Source organism: Coregonus clupeaformis, chromosome 31, assembly GCF_020615455.1.
Source record: "Coregonus clupeaformis isolate EN_2021a chromosome 31, ASM2061545v1, whole genome shotgun sequence".
NCBI classification, from domain to species: domain Eukaryota; kingdom Metazoa; phylum Chordata; class Actinopteri; order Salmoniformes; family Salmonidae; genus Coregonus; species Coregonus clupeaformis.
Genome location: NC_059222.1, coordinates 3,625,764 through 3,643,609, shown reverse-complemented (window position 1 = coordinate 3,643,609; position 17,846 = coordinate 3,625,764). Strand labels below are relative to the sequence as shown.

At 42.9% G+C, this 17,846-nt stretch overlaps 1 protein-coding gene across 1 annotated transcript in view; it reads left to right on the top strand.

Annotated features, from left to right (window-relative positions):
• The first annotated feature begins 358 nt into the window (after positions 1 to 358).
• The window catches only part of LOC121547165 (eukaryotic translation initiation factor 3 subunit C), a 34,137-nt gene continuing 16,649 nt past the window's right edge, over positions 359 to 17,846 (top strand). Inside the window, exons 1-15 of the mRNA XM_041858295.1 lie at positions 359 to 511; positions 5,536 to 5,656; positions 5,745 to 5,810; positions 6,118 to 6,307; positions 6,881 to 7,006; positions 11,995 to 12,046; positions 12,928 to 13,046; positions 13,291 to 13,418; positions 13,843 to 14,005; positions 14,436 to 14,527; positions 14,719 to 14,860; positions 15,330 to 15,458; positions 15,815 to 15,908; positions 16,250 to 16,437; positions 16,872 to 17,096. Of these exons, the coding sequence (XP_041714229.1) occupies positions 5,556 to 5,656; positions 5,745 to 5,810; positions 6,118 to 6,307; positions 6,881 to 7,006; positions 11,995 to 12,046; positions 12,928 to 13,046; positions 13,291 to 13,418; positions 13,843 to 14,005; positions 14,436 to 14,527; positions 14,719 to 14,860; positions 15,330 to 15,458; positions 15,815 to 15,908; positions 16,250 to 16,437; positions 16,872 to 17,096 (1,815 nt within the window). The 5' untranslated portion in view covers positions 359 to 511; positions 5,536 to 5,555. The remainder of the gene's footprint in view (positions 512 to 5,535; positions 5,657 to 5,744; positions 5,811 to 6,117; positions 6,308 to 6,880; positions 7,007 to 11,994; positions 12,047 to 12,927; positions 13,047 to 13,290; positions 13,419 to 13,842; positions 14,006 to 14,435; positions 14,528 to 14,718; positions 14,861 to 15,329; positions 15,459 to 15,814; positions 15,909 to 16,249; positions 16,438 to 16,871; positions 17,097 to 17,846) is intronic.

Below are 17,846 nucleotides of genomic sequence, written 5' to 3'. Positions count from 1 at the left end.
AATAAGACCTTAAATGTGATAGGAAAGCATCCAACAGGAAAGTGTGATTATTGACAGGAAACAGAGACCGTGGAGCATGTATTGCTACAGTGTGGGCAGTATCAGAGGGAAAGAGAGAGGATGAGATCTAGTATGAGGGAGAAGGGGATACAGGAAATTAGTTTAAAGAGTATATTGAGTAGAACGTCATTAGATATAGTCTCAGATATATATATATTTTTTAAGAGCAACGGGGCTGGCAGGTAGGATTTAGTTTCTCCCTGTCTCAGGCCCACACTCCAGTACAGTAGGTGGCGGTAATGCACCATAATGTTGGATGCCAACCGCTGATAAACCCCACTGAAGAAGAAGAAGAAGTACTGTCCCTGGAACCACGTTATACCTCTTTCCTGACGCCAATGCATGAAAGAGGCTTTGCGCTCTGTCAGTTGTACCCGTAAAATTGCAAAGGTGGATTACAATTAATTCCCAAGTGATCAGACACACCACAGAACGATTTTCCTGGACATAGGTGAGTCCCTTGTAATGATTAGTTGGAGCTGTGTTCGATTTAATTTACATTTGCTGGCATGTCTGGGCCTAGTTTTGGCTAGGCATGTCTGGGCCTAGTAGTAGTGCGTCAGCAGCACACTAGCTAGCGGGTCGTCGTTTTTGACTTGAAAAGGAAGCGTTCACTGTTTAATTGATCTTGTTCGCTATGTATACCCTTTACCAATTCACAGTGCGAGAAATATGTGAAGCAAATGGTTAGTTTACTTGCTAACTAGTTTGTGAATTAACTAATCGGCAACCTTACCCCGCCAATAATGGATGGTCGTTCCCAGAGCCATATATTTATAGCCAGCTACATTTACGTCATTTAGCAGACGCTCTTATCCAGAGCGACTTACATTATTATTTTTTTCATACCCAGTGTGGGAATCGAACCCACAACCCTGGCGTTGCAAACGCCATGCTCTATCAACTGAGCTACATCCCTGCCGGCCATTCCCTCCCCTACCCTGGACGACGCTGGGCCAATTGCGCGCCGCCCCATGGGTCTCCCGGTCACGGCCGGCTACGACAGAGCCTGAATTCTTACACCAGATAATGTGATTTAACCAATGATTTTTGGTATCCATTACTGGGAGTTACAGGTTTGCCGATACAAAACTTCGCCAGAGATTTGTTCAATTAACCTGGTATTTCTCTACTATCTTAATTCTCGATTCGCCCAAAGATTTTTCTAAAATGTCCAGTTGCAGATGGTGCGTTTGAATTTATAAAATGCTCCGTTAATAAAATAAATTAATGCTCCATGAAGTAATCCAACAATGTGTAAAGCGCCATATTGTCTATTTCAAATCTTCTCCAAAGATTGTCTATTATTGACAAGATAGTCAAGTGACCGCACTAACAATGGAAATGCATATCCTCAAAGATGGAAGGCATACGGGAGGAGGAGAGTTCAGGTGGGACCATTCTAGCCAATGAGAAGGCAGATACGTGTGTGTTCAAGGCCATCTCCATTTAAAAGTATTGAATTTTCTTCATTGGCTGATTTGAGCCCCTCATAGGAATCCCCAACCAGTTGACTACTTTAAAATGGCGGAAGCCCGCAATTGAAGTGTCCATTCTAAAACGGGTTATATCCATGATGAGTCCTTGATCACGTTGAGGGAGGAGGTCAGAGACCTGGCCGTGTGGTGCCAGGATAACAACCTCTCCCACAACGTGATCAAGACAAAGGAGATGATTGTAGACTACAGGAAAAAGAGGACCGCGCATGCCCCCATTCTCATCGATGGAGGTGTAGTGGAGCAGGTTGAGAGCTTCAAGTTCCTTGGTGTCCACAGCACCAACAAACTATCATGGTCCAAACACACAAAGACAGTCGTGAAGAGGGCACAACAAAGCCTATTCCCCCTCAGGAGACTGAAAAGATTTGGCATGGGTCCTCAGATCCTCAAAGTTATACAGCTGCACCATCGAGAGCATCCTGACTGGTTGCATCACTGCCTGGTATGGCAACTGCTCGGCCTCCGACCGCAAGGCACTACAGAGGGTAGTGCGTACGGCCCAGTACATCACTGGTGCCAAGCTTCCTGCCATCCAGGACCTCTATACTAGGCGGTGTCACAGGAAGGCCCTAAAAATGGTCAAAGAATCCAGCCACCGTAGTCATAGACTGTTCTCTCTGCTACCGCACGGCAAGCGATACCGGAGCACCAAGTCTAGGTCCAAAAGGCTTCTTAACAGTTTTTACCCCTAAGCCATACCACTGCTGAACAGCTAATCAAATGGCTACCTGGACTATTTGCATTGTTTCCCCCCCACTCCCTCTTTTACGCTGCTGCTGCTACTCTCTGTTTATCTATGCATAGTCACTTTAACTCTACCTACATGTACATATGACCTCAATTACCTTGACTAACCTGTGCCCCCGCACATTGACTCTGTATACCCGTACCCCCTGTATATAGCCTCGCTGCTGTTATTTTACTGCTGCTCTTTCATTATTTATTTTATTTTTTAGTTATCTATTTTTTACTTTAACACTTATTTTTTTAAACTGCATTGTTGGTTAAGGGCTTGTAAGTAAGCATTTCACTGTAAGGTCTACACCTGTTGTGTTCAGCGTATGTGACAAATATAATTTCATTTGATGTGTCCTCTGTCTCTGTTAGTGTTGTCACGATACCAGATTTTTGACTTCGATACCAGGTTTAGTATCATGATACTCGATACCAAAACAATACTTGATGAAAAGAGAAAAAAAAACTGTTGGGAGGTTCTCATCTGCACTGTTCAACCAATCCAGTAAATGTGGAGGAGGTGTTAATATGGAGTGTCGCCTTGTTAACGTACAAAAGCAGAAGTCGCATCACAGGCTCTCGTTCCATTTCCCCTGAAAACCGGAACATCTGGTTGTTGGGGACTCGTTAGAGGCTAGCTCCCCATTTAACATTACATGGGGAATATTAAACAATTACTATAAAACTGAATGTATAGACTGAGCATTATGATGCATTTACATGACACTACAACATTCTGAAGGAGCGATGTAACCTCATTACATTACATGGGGAATATTTAAACAATGCTATATAACTATGTTTAGAATTATATTCTAAAAGTTGGCCTACCTCTAAATATATGGCTCTGTTCTTGCGCTATCATATGCTTTTCTGCTTACCGGTAGCTAACGTTAGTGTTAGCATGCTAGCTTGTCAGCCATTATACAACGTTTGTCATATAGCTAGCTAGCCGCTCTGACCACAATAAGATTGGTATCAGCTATTTTGCCAGGGAGGATATGCTGTCTTTTTGGTTATACGACTTGTACATCAATAAAACATCGCTTGCGAGCTAGCTTACGTTAACTAGCTGTTGTTTTTCACTGGGCAAGTGTTAGCTAAACTGCTAGCTAACTAGCTATTAGTCTTGTGCCATAAAATACTGACTTTAACATCTACTGGCCAGCAATCTAGCTTGCTAGCTGCATCATTTCAATAATGATGTGGGGTATTTCCACATATTTTTCTGGTTCAACTGGTACGTGTATTTAGCTTCTAGCTAGCTAAGCTTGCTATGTACTTTAGACAAACAACACTTTCCATCAATGTTGAGTTAGCTAATAGTATTGCATGCAGTAGACTGTCATTTAGATGTACATGCGAAAAGAGTAGTCTTTCCAGTTGCATGTTGGCCTACATCTGACACATGGAATTTGTACAGATAAATACAGTATGTGGTCAGGGAAGTGGATTGTAGAATAGTAAAAAATATATATACAGCTGTGGAAAAAATTAAGAGACCACTGCAAATTGTTCTTAAATCAGCATCTCTACATGTATGACAGCCATTCCATTCCAGTTTCTGATGAATTCTTACACAGGCACACCTCATTCTACTGAATGAGGTACTGATTAGGTGATCACCTGAACCAAATCCTATTCAACGAGGAAAAGTATAAAAACCAGTGCTGTGGTCATCACTATCCTCTTGCAATAGGACCAGTTTGATGGCATAAACAGTGCTAAAGGTACCTCAAAAGTAATATTAATCCAAAAATAACTATTGACCATGCCAAAAGAGTTGAAAAGGAAAGTTTTGAGTGAGGAAAATAAGGGTTCAATTCTGGCTTTACTGGCAGAGGGATACAGTGAGCGTCAGGTTGCTTCCATCCTTAAAATGTCAAAGACTGCGGTTCATAAGAACAAGGTCAAGCAGCAGACATTGGGACAACAAAGCTACAGACCGGCAGAGGACGAAAACGACTCTCTACTGACCGGGATGACCGCCAACTCATTCGAATGTCACTCAACAACCGTAGGATGACATCAAGTGACCTACAAAAAGAATGGCAAACGGCAGCTGGGGTGAAGTGCACGGCGAGGACGGTTCGAAACAGGCTCCTAGGGGCATGGCTGAAGTTGTGCAAAGCTAGAAAAAAGCCCTTCATCAATGAGAAGCAAAGAAGAGCCAGGCTGAGGTTTGCAAAAGACCATAAGGATTGGACCGTAGAGAACTGGAGTAAATTAATCTGCTCTGATGAGTCCAATTTTCAGCTTTGCCCAACACCTGTTCGTCTAATGGTTAGACGGAGACCTGGAGAGGCCTACAAGCCACAGTGTCTCGCACCCACTGTGAAATTTGGTGGAGGAACGGTGATGATCTGGGGGTGCTTCAGCAAGGCTGGAATCGGGCTGATTTGTCTTTGTGAAGGACGCATGAATCAAGCCACGTACAAGGTTGTCCTGGAAGAAAACTTGCTTCCTTTTGCTCTGACATTGTTCCCCATTTCCGAGGATTGGTTTTTCCAGCAGGACAATGCACCATGCCACACAGCCAGGTCAATCAAGGTGTGGATGGAGGACCACCAGATCAAGACCCTGTCATGGCCAGCCCAATCTCCAGACCTGAAACCCATTGAAAACTTCTGGAATGTGATCAAGAGGAAGATGGATGGTCACAAGCCATCAAACAAAGCCGAGCTGCTTGAATTTTTGCGCCAGGAGTGGCATGAAGTCACCAAACATCAATGTGAAAGACTGGTGGAGAGCATGCCAAGACGCATGAAAGCTGTGATTGAAAATCAGGGTTATTCCACCAAATATTGATTTCTTAACTCTTCCTAAGTTAAAACATTAGTATTGTGTTGTTTAAAAATGAACATTAACTTATTTTCATTGCATTATTCGAGGTCTGACAACACTGCATATTTTTTATTTTGACCAGTTGTCATTTTCTGCAAATAAATGCTCTAAATGACTTTTTTATTTGGAATTTGGGAGAAATGTTGTCAGTAGTTTATAGAATAAAAGAAAAATGTTAATTTTACCCAAATAAATATATATATATATATATATATATATATATATATATATATATATATATATATATATATATATATATATATATATATATATAGTAAAACCAGAGAAACTGATAATTTTGCAGTGGTTTTCCAGAGCTGTATATATGTATGTAATTTCATGTTGCTCCTTCGCACCAGATGTTTGCGCCTCATTAAAAGATATCATGATTCCACAGTTTGACGGCGGCCTTCAGCAATGTCACGTTTCTTTGCCACCGGGTCCGACAGCGAGTCGGAGGAGTCCTCGTCAGCTGACGAGATCACCCCTAAAGCACCCGGAACTACTTTCACCAAACAGTCAGTACTACTTTCTCTCGCCGTAACCTCAGTCACACTAACTTTTGTTTCTGCAGCTCTCTCACTTTTCCACATTTGGTCCTTGTAGGTCATTGCTACTTAGTGACGATGAGGAGGACACCAAGAGAGTGGTGCGCAGTGCCAAGGACAAGAGGTAGGTCATTTACTCTACTCCATGATCCAAAGAACCATCTCCTTAGCCTTGTCCCTGATCTGGTTGGGCTGTATAGCCAACTCCTATGGTAGTTGTCATGCCGTTTGGCTAACAACGATCATAGGAGTTGGCAATACAGCAAAGGCATAACTGATCTGGGACCAGGCTACCACCCATAGGAGTTGGCTGCACAGCGTAAACATATCTGGGACCAGACTAACATCCCCCGACTGTCTGAGGCAGTCCAGTATGTGTTGTTAGTATGCCTTCCCTGGACTATGCCATCTAACCCATTCTTATGTCCCAGGTTTGAGGAGCTGACTAACCTGATCAAGACGATCCGCAACGCAATGAAGATCCGAGACATGTCCAAGTGTCTGGAGGACTTTGAGCAGCTCTGTCGAGCGTTCCTCAAAAGCAAGACTATAGTGGACAAGGAAGGGGTGCCCCCCTTCTACATCCGTCTTCTGGCCGACCTGGAAGACTATTTGAATCAGGTAAACCTTCACAGTTCACACTGTTTCTGCATGTGAAACTGCTCGACTGTCAGCCCTGTGACATCTTGGGACTATAAGGTTCTATCTGTGCAATGCATAGTTCTGAGATGTTGAGCATCAGTTTTCACATCCCAGATCTCAGAGTTGTTTTGTAGTGGATTTTTCTTTCATAACCCATTAAGGGTCTCGCCTTAAAGGTACATAGGGCTGTGGCGGTCACGAAATTTCGTCAGCCGGTGATTGTCAAGCAAATAACTGTCAGTCTCACGGTAATTGATGTTAATTAACATGAACACATTTAGCATCTCCTGGCTTCCACACACAGCCTACAAGCCACTGATGCAGACCTTTGGAACATCTACATTTATAAAAGTATAATAAATCCATGTAACATAGCTTACACCATTTATTTAATTTAGACAGGTCTAAAAAAGCATGTAGTCTATTTCAGAAGAACAGAATAGCCTACTCTGTCCTTATGTTAGGTCCTGATCTGGCTATGCTAAATGTGATTTATGAAGACGCACTCCTACCTCTATCCTAAACACGATGATGTTTAATGTTTCCCTACAGCTTTGGGAGGACAAAGAAGGCAAGAAGAAGATGAACAAGAACAACGCCAAAGCCCTCAGCACCCTGCGGCAGAAGATCCGCAAGTACAACCGGGATTACGAGACAGAAATCACCAGCTATAAGGAGGTGAGGCTTTTCACTATGACAACAAAGGATGGTAGATTCTTAGGAATCTCTTTTCAAAAACGGTGCAAATAACACTTACCAATAAGGAACGCACATATGAAACTACATTTGAAGAATCCACATATTCATTATGGCAAAAGAAATTGAACATTCAGTGCCTTCAGAAAGTATTCACACACCTTGATTTCTTCCATATCTTGTGTTACAGCCTGAATAAAAAATTGATTGCGTATGAAAATGTATGCACTCACTAACTGTAAGTCGCTCTGGATAAGAGCGTCTGCTAAATGACTCAAATGTAAATTTAAGTTACGATTTTTTTTGTTACTGGCCTACACACAATACCCCATAATAATAAAGTGGAATTATGTTTTTCGAAAATGTTTCAAATGAATGAAAAGCTGAAATGTCTTGAGTCTAAGTATTCAACCCATTTTGTTATGGCAAGCCTACATAAGTTCCGTAGTAATAATGTGCTTAACAAGTCACAGAGTAAGTTTGCATGGACTCACGGTGTGCAATAATAGTGTTTAACATGGTTTTTTGAATGACTACCTCAGCCCTGTACCCCACACATACAATTATCTGTAAGGTCCCTCAGTCGAGCAGTGAATTTCAAACACTGATTCAACCACAAATACCAGGGAGGTTTTCCAATGCCTTGCGAAGAAGGGCACCTATTGGTAGATGGGTAAAAAGAAGCAGACATTGAATATCCCTTTGAGCATGGTGAAGTTATTAATTACACTTTGGATGGTGTATCAATACACCCAGTCACTACAAAGATACAGGCGTCCATCCTAACTCAGTTGCCAGAGAGGAAGGAAACCGCTCAGGGATTTCACAATGAGGCCAATGGTGATTTTAGTATAATGGCTGTGATAGGAGAGTACTGAGGATGGATCAACAACATTGTAGTTTTACTACACAAGACTAACCTAATGCACAGAGTGAAAAGAAGGAAGGCTGTACAGAATAAAAAATATTCCAAAACAGGAAACAAGGCACTAAAGCAATACTGGAAAAAAAGGCAAAGCAAGTAACTTTTTGTCCTGTTGTGTTTGGGGCAAATCCAATACAACACATTACTGTGTACCACTCTCCATATTTTCAAGCATAGTGGTGACTGCATCATGTTATGGGTATGCTTGTAATCGTTAAGGACTGTGGAGTTTCAGGATACAAAATAAATAAACGGAATGGAGCTAAGCACAGGCAAAATCTGGTTGTCTGCTTTCCAGATGAATTGACCTTTCAGCAGGACAATAACCTAAAATACAAGGCCAAATCTACGCTGGAGTTGCTTACCAAAAAGACGGTGAATGTTCCTGAGTGGCCGAGTTAGATTTTCAAGCAGATTTAAGTAAAAACTATGGCAAGACCTGAAAATGGTTGTCTAGTAATCATCAACAACCAATTTGACAGAGCTTGAAGAATTCTGAAAAAAATAATTGGCAAATGATGCACAATCCAGGTGTGGAAAGCTCTTAGAGACTTACCCAGAAAGACTCATAGCTGTGATCGCTGCCAAAGGTGATTCTAACATCTATTGACTCAAGGGGTTGAATACTTATCTGATCAAGATGTTTTTTTCTCCTCCTTTTTGTAATTGTTAGAATTTTTCTTTGTAGGTTGTTGTGCAAAAAATGACAATGAAGTCCATTTTAGGCCCTCTTTGTAACAACAAAATGGGGAAATATTCAAGGGGAGTGAACACTTTCTGAAGGCACTATTCCAAAGCCCAAATCACACAGGGAGAGTTTTAGAGTTTTTTTAGCGTGCTTATGCTGGAAATCGAATGCATGGGAGCGAATGAGAGAACAGATGTGCCGGGAGCGTCAACGGTGTCACAAGCATATAGTGCGTCAAGCTAGGAAGCAAGTCTATTGTTCTCGTGTCTACGCGGAGCAATGCGGGTCAAATTTGATTATAAATAGTCCGAAAATAATGTGCAATGTTTCCTCTGAAATTGTACAGTTGTGGTAAAAAGTTTTGAGAATGACACAAGTATTGGTCTTCACAAAGTTCGCCGCTTCAGTGTTATGAGATTTTTGTCAGATGTTACTATGGTATACTGAAGTATAATTACAAGCATTCCATAAGTGTCAAAGGCTTTTATTGACAATTACATTAAGTTTATGCAAAGAGTCTTTTTCAAGACCTCTGCAATCCGCCCCGGCATGCTGTCAATTAACTTCTGGGCCACATCCTGACTGATGGCAGCCCATTCTTGCATAATCAATGCTTGGAGTTTGTCAGAATTTTAGGGTTTTTGTTTGTCCACCTGCCTCTTGAGGATCTACCACAAGTTCTCAATGGGATTAAGGTCTGGGGAGTTTCCTGGCCATGGACCCAAAATGTCGATGTTTTGTTCCCCGAACCACTTAGTTATCACTTTTGCCTTATGGCAAGGTGCTCCATCATGCTGGAAAAGGCATTGGTTGTCACCAAACTGTTCTTGGATGGTTGGGAGAAGTTGCTCTCGGAGGATGTGTTGGTACCATTCTTTATTCATGGCTGTGTTCTTGGGCAAAATTGTGAGTGAGCCCACTCCCTTAGTTAAGAAGCAACCCCACACATGAATGGTCTCAGGATGCTTTACTGTTGGCATGACACAGGACTGATGGTAGCGCTCACCTTGTCTTCTCTGGTCAAGGTGTTGTCCGGATGCCCCAAACAATCAGAAAGGGGATTCATCAGAGAAAATGACTTTACCCCAGTCCAATCCCTGTACCTTTTGCAGAATATCAGTCTGTCCCTGATGTTTTTCCTGGAGAGAAGTGGCTTCTTTGCTGCCCTTCTTGACACCAGGCCATCCTCCAAAAGTATTCGCCTCACTGTGCGTGCAGATGCACTCACAGCTGCCTGCTGCCATTCCTGAGCAAGCTCTGCACTGGTGGTGCCCCGATCCCGCAGCTGAATCAACTTTAGGAGACGGTCCTGGCGCTTGCTGGACTTTCTTGGGCGCCCTGATGCCTTCTTCACAACAATTGAACCTCTCTCCTTGAAGTTCTTGATGATCCGATAAATGGTTGATTTAGGTGCAATCTTACTAGCAGCAATATCCTTGCCTGTGAAGCCCTTTTTATGTAAAGCAATGATGACCTTACGTGTTTCCTTGCAGGTAACCATGGTTAACAGAGGAAGAACAATGATTTCAAGCACCACCCTCCTTTTAAAGCTTCCAGTCTGTTATTCTAACTCAATCAGCATGACCGAGTGATCTCCAGCCTTGTCCTCGTCAACACTCACCTGTGTTAAGGAGAGAATCACTGACATGATGTCAGCTGGTCCTTTTGTGGCAGGGCTGAAATGCAGTGGAAATGTTTTTTGGGGATAAAGTTCATTTTCATGGCAAAGAGGGACTTTGCAATTCATCTGATCACTCTTCATGACATTCTGGAGTATATGCAAATTGCCATTATCAAAACTGAGGCAGCAGACTTTGTGAAAATTAGTATTTGTGTCATTCTCAAAACTTTTGACCACGACTGTAGTCCACCGCACACCCAAAACCGATAAGTGAAGGTGCTGGAGGCAAAACTAAAAAAACAGGAAAAACTTAGGGTGTCGATTTACTGAGTGACATGCTAATCAATTCAAATTCCGAGTGGAATCTTACTCTGTGGCTATGGAAGCTAGTGGAAACCGAGAGGGAGCGAGCCTGCGACAGTGTATTAGATGGGAAAATCTCTAATCAAAGTAAATGTTCTATCACATTAGCAATATTTATTTTTGGGAAGCCGAATTGATTCTGCGTTCGGGCATATCAAGTTTTAAATGTGAAAACTGTTTATAAGATGCATGTGTACTTTCAGATTTTCCGAACTCTTTCCCTTGTTTTAATCAGTTGCGTTGCTGGCGCTTTGAAGTCCAGAATGCAGGGGGATGGTTCTAGATGGTGATTGACTGAGAGATCAGCCAAATTTAAACCGCCGGCCGTTTTCGCTGATCCTGCCATTAACTTATGCGGAGTCGCCAGAAAACACTAACATCTGTTTTTTTGGGATACAGCATTTTCAACCTAACTTCCATTTCCACTGAAAGACTGAAGTGGGAACTCCGCTCAGGTGTCTTTCTACGCCTGCTATGTTAGGTTATCTGCCATAGACTCCCATAGTTCCATTCTGAGGCGCTGTGAAACCAGACTGTTCGACAGAGACAGAAGGTGGATGAGATTAATCTCCACCTGACTGACCGAAAGCTCCGGTACTATTAAAATACATTTAGTATCTGACTGGAAGTGTGCAGAGTTTTTCCAGTTTTACCTCTGGAATTGTGAAATGTATAGTTGGTGTCTATTTAATGTTACATTTAACTGCAAGCCAACATTTTGTATAGGCTTGTGCTTATGAAAAACGGCATGACTGCAACGACATTCTAGTACATTTATAAACTGGATTGTGTTTCAGAATTATATCAGGTTGTCAATGTAATTTCTTGACAGTATCATCGTTGTTGCTTACAACCGAATTGATTTGATACAGTTCAAACAAAGTGCATGGTTAGTGGTTCAAATGAATCAAGTGTGGTTGTGGTTTAGAGATTGAGTGGATCGTTTGTAGAAAGGGAATTCGAAGAATTGCTATGATCGTCCATACTTTGCTAGGTAAAGTTGTATGGTTAAAAACAAATATGTTGGGCTGTAGGCTATGGTTTATCTGACAAATAGGCTACTTATTTGAAATCAATGCAGTAGCCTACCTGTGATTTCGATCATGGGCATATAGCCTAGAATACGACTGGTAAACTTGTATGAGGTTGCTCCGATTTTCAAGAGAATATAGCTGTTTTTATAATGGCTTTTCATGACAATTATGCTGGCATACACTACGCAGTCTGTGAATTAACTCTTGCACACATAAATTCACTCCGATGTCCCCCTTGTGATTTCGACTTAATAATGAACCTTTCCCAAGACACTCCGAGCCAGGGTGAGATGCTTGGTTCCTACTAATGGCGATCTTATGTTTCTCTCTCTCATTCAGAACCCAATGGCGTCAGCGGATGAGGAGGAGGAGAAGGATGAGGTTGAATCAGGTGAGTTTCTTACCACACCTTTTCATTACACCTCGAGCTATGCCTACAGTAAATGCCAGTAATGGAAGACTCAAGTCTGCTTTTGTCATTTGGGTGCTAGCCCATAGTAAAGTAAGTAGCCTTGTCCAAGCCAGAACCGACCATAGGGCAGGAGACTACCTCCTGTTTTGGTATAATGAGACAGCTTGATGTACTAGTACACCCCCTGGATGCTAATCTATTGCAGGGCTTCTGTTCCGCTGGCGGCTAGGCGAACTGAACGAGTGTGCTCACATACTCCCTTAAAATACATTCTTCTCTTGAGAAATGAGAAAAAAGTGGCCATAGTACTGTTTGCCCATTTAGAGAAGCTGTAGCCAGTATACATTTCCTCGAAATAGTCAGAATTAATTTAAGATAACTCAAGAAATCTGTCATTTAATTTTGAAGTTTTTGCAGAGGAGATATTAGTCGCGCAATTTTACATCTAAGATGTTTGTTGCAGTATTTGTCAATACATTTTTTTACATTAAAACGAGGCGTGTCTCGTTGAACGACAAGACTTTACTAAAGAACCCCTACTGTTGACCAATCACCAACGAAGGGGTGTAGACTTCGGCTTGCCAAAACGAACAACAATGTCACAAAATGTTGTCATAATATATTCACGACTGCTTCCGAACTGTTTCGGCTGGGAAGCATGCGGACACCTTTACCCCCAATCAGCTCCTTAATGCTGAATGCCAAGCAGAGAGGCATTGGGCCCATTTTTAGAGTGGTATGATTTGACTGGGGATCAAATCCCCAACTTTACAGTCACAGGGCGCCATTGATACATTAATTCTATGGACTAGCCACTGTTTTAACTGCTGTTTTCTTTCTAATCACCTTGGTGTCTGTAGGGTCGTCGTCAGATAGTGACGAAGAGCCGGGAGCTGCCAAGAGCTTCCTGAAGAAGAAACCAGCTGCCGAGGCGGCAGCACCACCGCCGGACGCCAGCAAGTTCCTGAAGACAGCAGTGGTAAGATAGAGGATGCCCTCAGTGGCTCTATTGCAGTGCGCAGTTATTGGCAAGCACAATCGCTTGAAAATTAAGTAAGCCAGAAATGTGACATTTCTCTGTTTTGGCTGAGGGGGCTGCCTAATCAGAAAGCACTATCATTCTCCCTACCAAGCCAGTCAATCTTTGTTATTGTCCACCATCACTTTAATCTAACGTGTGTGTGTGTGTGTGTAATGACTGTGTACATTGTCGTCTTCAACAGGACAAGGAGGCTTCCAGCAGCAGTGATGAGGATGACGAAGACTGGGACTCGGACACTGCGGAAAGCGGCAGCGGTAGTGAAGATGAAGAGGGCAAGAATGCCTCAATGGCCCAAATCTTCCTCAAGAAGTCAGTCCCTTTCCCTGTCCTTTTTACAACATCATCCTTTTTACCTCACACGTTAGGACAGAATGATTGTGGATTGAGTCTATCACTGCCTGTGTAGCCGAACATTGCTCTACTTCTAAACATCCTGCCTCTTACTTTAATTCAGGAGCTCTCACTCTGTATGTAAAACTATACTCTAGAGCAGGGGTCGGCAACAGATGCCCTGCGGGCCAAATTCAGGCCCATGATTTCATTTGGCCCCTCAGTTTTCTTAGTTAAGAAAAAAAAAATTGGTTCTGGCCCCCCGACCTTCTGTTCCGGGAAGAAATCAGCCGACAACAGAATCTAGTTGCCTACCCCTGCTCTAGAGACGCTTGTCTCTGACCTCAGATCAGTTTTAGACACTGTCTGAAAGTATTTACAACATCCCATTCTGTCTCGCCAGGCCCGGTAGCGAGGCCGAGCGACACACCAGCGAGAAGAAAAAGGAGGATAGGAAGAAGAGACACAAGCGGAAGGAGCGCCTGGAGGAAGAGGCAGAGGAAGAGGCCCAAGAGGAGGGTGAAGGCGAATGGGAGAAGGTGAAGGGAGGAGTGCCCCTCGTTAAGGTGGGTAATCAAGTCATGGCATGACAATACAAAGAGTATCCTCACTACACTTATCTATATATATGGTTCATGTTCATTAGGCACCAAATGTAAGAAAACTGATTGAAACGTGGAGGGACCACTTGGACTTTACCAACAAGAAACGCTAATTTTAGTTTTCCATTGCAAAACGTTTTAAAGCATTTTCTGTTGCGTGTCCAAATGAACACGACCCAATGGTCCTATAGACTTGGGCCCGGAGTCATAACGCGTCTGAGTAAAAGTGCTGCTATTCTAGGATCAGTTCTGCCTTTTCAATTGTAATGAATAGACGGGGGACCTGATCCTAGATTAGCACACCAACTCTGAGACGCTTTGTTAATACAGACCCAAACCTGCCAGAGGATGTGTTTGGTGTGCTAATTGCTTCTCCCGACAGGAGAAGCTTCAGATGTTTGCCAAGGGAACAGAGATCAACACAACAGTTGTGGTAAAGAAACTCAATGAGATTCTGCAGGCCCGTGGAAAGAAGGGAACAGACAGGTACAACTCATTTGACCACATTTACATAAATGCTCTGTTCCCCCCCAAAAAATGGGGTTTCTTTTGCGACCAGACAAAAACTCCATTGAGTAAAAGCCCTAGCCGATATGACACCAACGCCTGAAAAGACCCAAAACTAACCTAACACTGTCCCTACACCCCTTGTTCTCTCTACCTTCTGCTCTGTTCAGAGCTGCCCAGATCGAGCTTCTCCACGCTCTGGCCAACATCTCCAACGAGAACAACCTGGGTGAGGGCATCCTGGTCAAGATCAAGTTCAACATCATCGCCTCCCTGTACGACTACAACCCCAACCTGGCTGCCTTCATGAAGGTCAGACTCACTGCTGTTAAATGATCATTTGTTAAATGCTTAATTGTTAATTTACTAATTGCCAAATGCTAAAACCTTCCTGCCTCCTCCATGGATGTGTGGCTATGCTAACCGGATAGAAAGACTTTCCGTCGTTGTCTGAAAGGGTTGAGCCTGAGCGACCTTAATTCCGCCAACTCTATGAAATGGAGAAAATCTGCAATCCTACAATAATGGCGATTCCATCCCTTTTAATAATACCCCAATAGTAGTTCAAGTTGTACTTTGTCCATTTTTTAAAATGTCTTCTCAGAATCACGTTTATTCACCAAGTACATTTACAAGTAATTTGTCCTGGCGTAATGGTGCTGACAACCATAAACTCCCGTGTCCAGCCCAGATTCTCCTGTATCCGTCCCTGAGCGTGGCCCCAATTCCCACTAATATTCTCCACATCCCCTTTACATGTTCCGCACCACCCCTCTCCCAGGCTGACATGTGGAAGACCTGTCTGGACTGCATTGACGAGCTGCTGGACATCCTCTTTAACAACAACAACATATTTATCGGCGAGAACATCGCCGAGGACAGTGAGAACCTGGCCATCGCCGACTCTCAGGTAATTCTCTCACAGAAAACTCTTAAAGTGAATGTTTGGTTGATTGAATTTCTTACAGTGAATTATTGATTGGTTGGTTGAGTTTATTTGAACTACTCCAAACAAGAAGTTCCCTCACAGGAAAATAAAGCTCTAATATAATTTTAAAATGAATAAATACGTATACAATCAAGAACAAGCATTATGTACGTTAGAAAAACCTATCAAATATAACAATCTTTTACTTATTTCCATATTGGTCCTTTTGGCAAGAATAGGCAGGCTTGGCAAGAATGACAATACACTTCATGTGATAGGTTACAGTTTACAGTAGAAGTAGATTGTCCAGCTAAAGTCAGTTTCTCCATCTTCCTCAGCCATTCAGGGTGCGCGGCTGCATTCTGACCTTGGTGGAGAGGATGGACGAGGAATTCACCAAGATCATGCAGAACACTGACCCCCACTCTCAAGGTGAGGCCCTCCCATAGTGCATGTGCCATTTTGGATCCACATCCCCATTTTCACATTATAGAGGTCACTTGTGCGTTTGCCAAGGACAAAACTAAATTGATACTCATTCACTATAGACACGTATGAAGTAAAATGATTGATAGAGTAGACAGCAATAGAATTCCTATGAAAACCTGTACCATGTACCCTTCACACATTGGGATCACTTTTTCAGCTATGAAAACCCATACCCATAATTAGTGTGTTTCCTTACCACTGCGTTTTGATCTGATCTCTCTTTCACACTCACTTTCAATCTTACACGATCCTATTCAATCACTCACTCTCCATATCTCCCCCAGAGTACGTGGACAACCTGAAGGACGAGGGGCGTGTGTGCGGCATCATCGACCGCCTACTGGGCTACCTGGAGACCAAGGGCAGCACAGAGGAGGTGTGCCGCGTCTACCTACGCCGCATCATGCACACCTACTACAAGTTTGACTACAAGGCTCACCGACGCGCCCTGGGCCTCCAGGGAGAGACCAAGGTAAGAAAACTGACAGAGACCCCAACATAGACATAGAATGACTTCCTTGTTATGGGTACACTAAATATGGCAGCCGGTCCACACGTAGAACTTGAATGGGAATGTCTGTTTTGGTAATTCTATTTCAATGGACCCCAAGGCTGCATCTCAATTGTCGAAAATGACTTCCTCGTCTCCTCTTTCTCGTATGAAATTGCAGGATAGGAGAGGTGTAAGCAATATGGCGGATACTCACTAGGAATTTGTGTAGAACTTATCAGACTATTGAGGGCCCCCTAAATAGTCAATTGAATGCTTTTCCCGACTATGAATACTTTCCCAAGTGTTAATTGGATACAAAATAATTATTATCCATGAGCTAATGTCATAACCCAACCTTGTACTCAGCTCACATTGAGTTCCTCTCCACCTTTGTCTCTCTACCTCCTTCCTAGTCTGAGCAGGACGCGGAGGAGAGCGAGGGCGAGGACAGTGCTTTCATCATGGACCGCCTGTGCAAGTTCATCTACGCCAAGGACCGCACGGACCGCATCCGCACGTGCGCCATCCTGTGCCACATTTACCACCACGCGCTGCACTCGCGTTGGTACCAAGCCCGTGACCTGATGCTCATGAGCCACCTGCAGGATAATATTCAGCACGCCGACCCACCTGTACAGGTATGAACACGTGAGTGTAGGGGCACACACACACACACACACACACAACACAGGGCAGCAGCCAAGATGTTCATACAAGCCTGCTGGGCAACATCTGCAGTGGTGTAAAATACTCAGGTAAAAATACTTGAAAGTACTACTTCAGTAGGTTTTTTGGGGGGTATCTGTACTTTACTTTACAATTTTATAATTTTGCCAACTTTAATTTTTACTTCACTACATTCCTAAAGAAAATGTGGTACTTTTTACTCTATATGTTTTCACTGACACCCAAAGTACTCATTACATTTTTTACCTTCAGGCGTTTGGAAATTGCTCCCAAGGATAAACCAGACTTGTGGAGGTCTACAATTTTTTTCTGAGGTCTTGGCTGATTTCTTTTGATTTTCCCATGATGTCAAGCAAAGAGGCACTGAGTTTGAAGTTAGGCCTTGAAATACATCCACAGGTACACCTCCAATTGACTCAAATGATGTCAATTAGCGTATCAGAAGCTTCTAAAGCCATGACATCATTTTCTGGAATTTTCCAAGCTTTTTAAAGGCACAGTCAACTTGGTGTATGTAAACTTCTGACCCACTGGAATTGTGATACAGTGAATTATAAGTGAAATAATCTGACTGTGAACAATTGTTGGAAAAATTACTTGTCATGCACAAAGTAGATGTCCTAACCGACTTGCCAAAACTATAGTTTGTTAACAAGAAATTTGTGGAGTGGTTGAAAAAGGAGTTTTAATGACTCCAACCT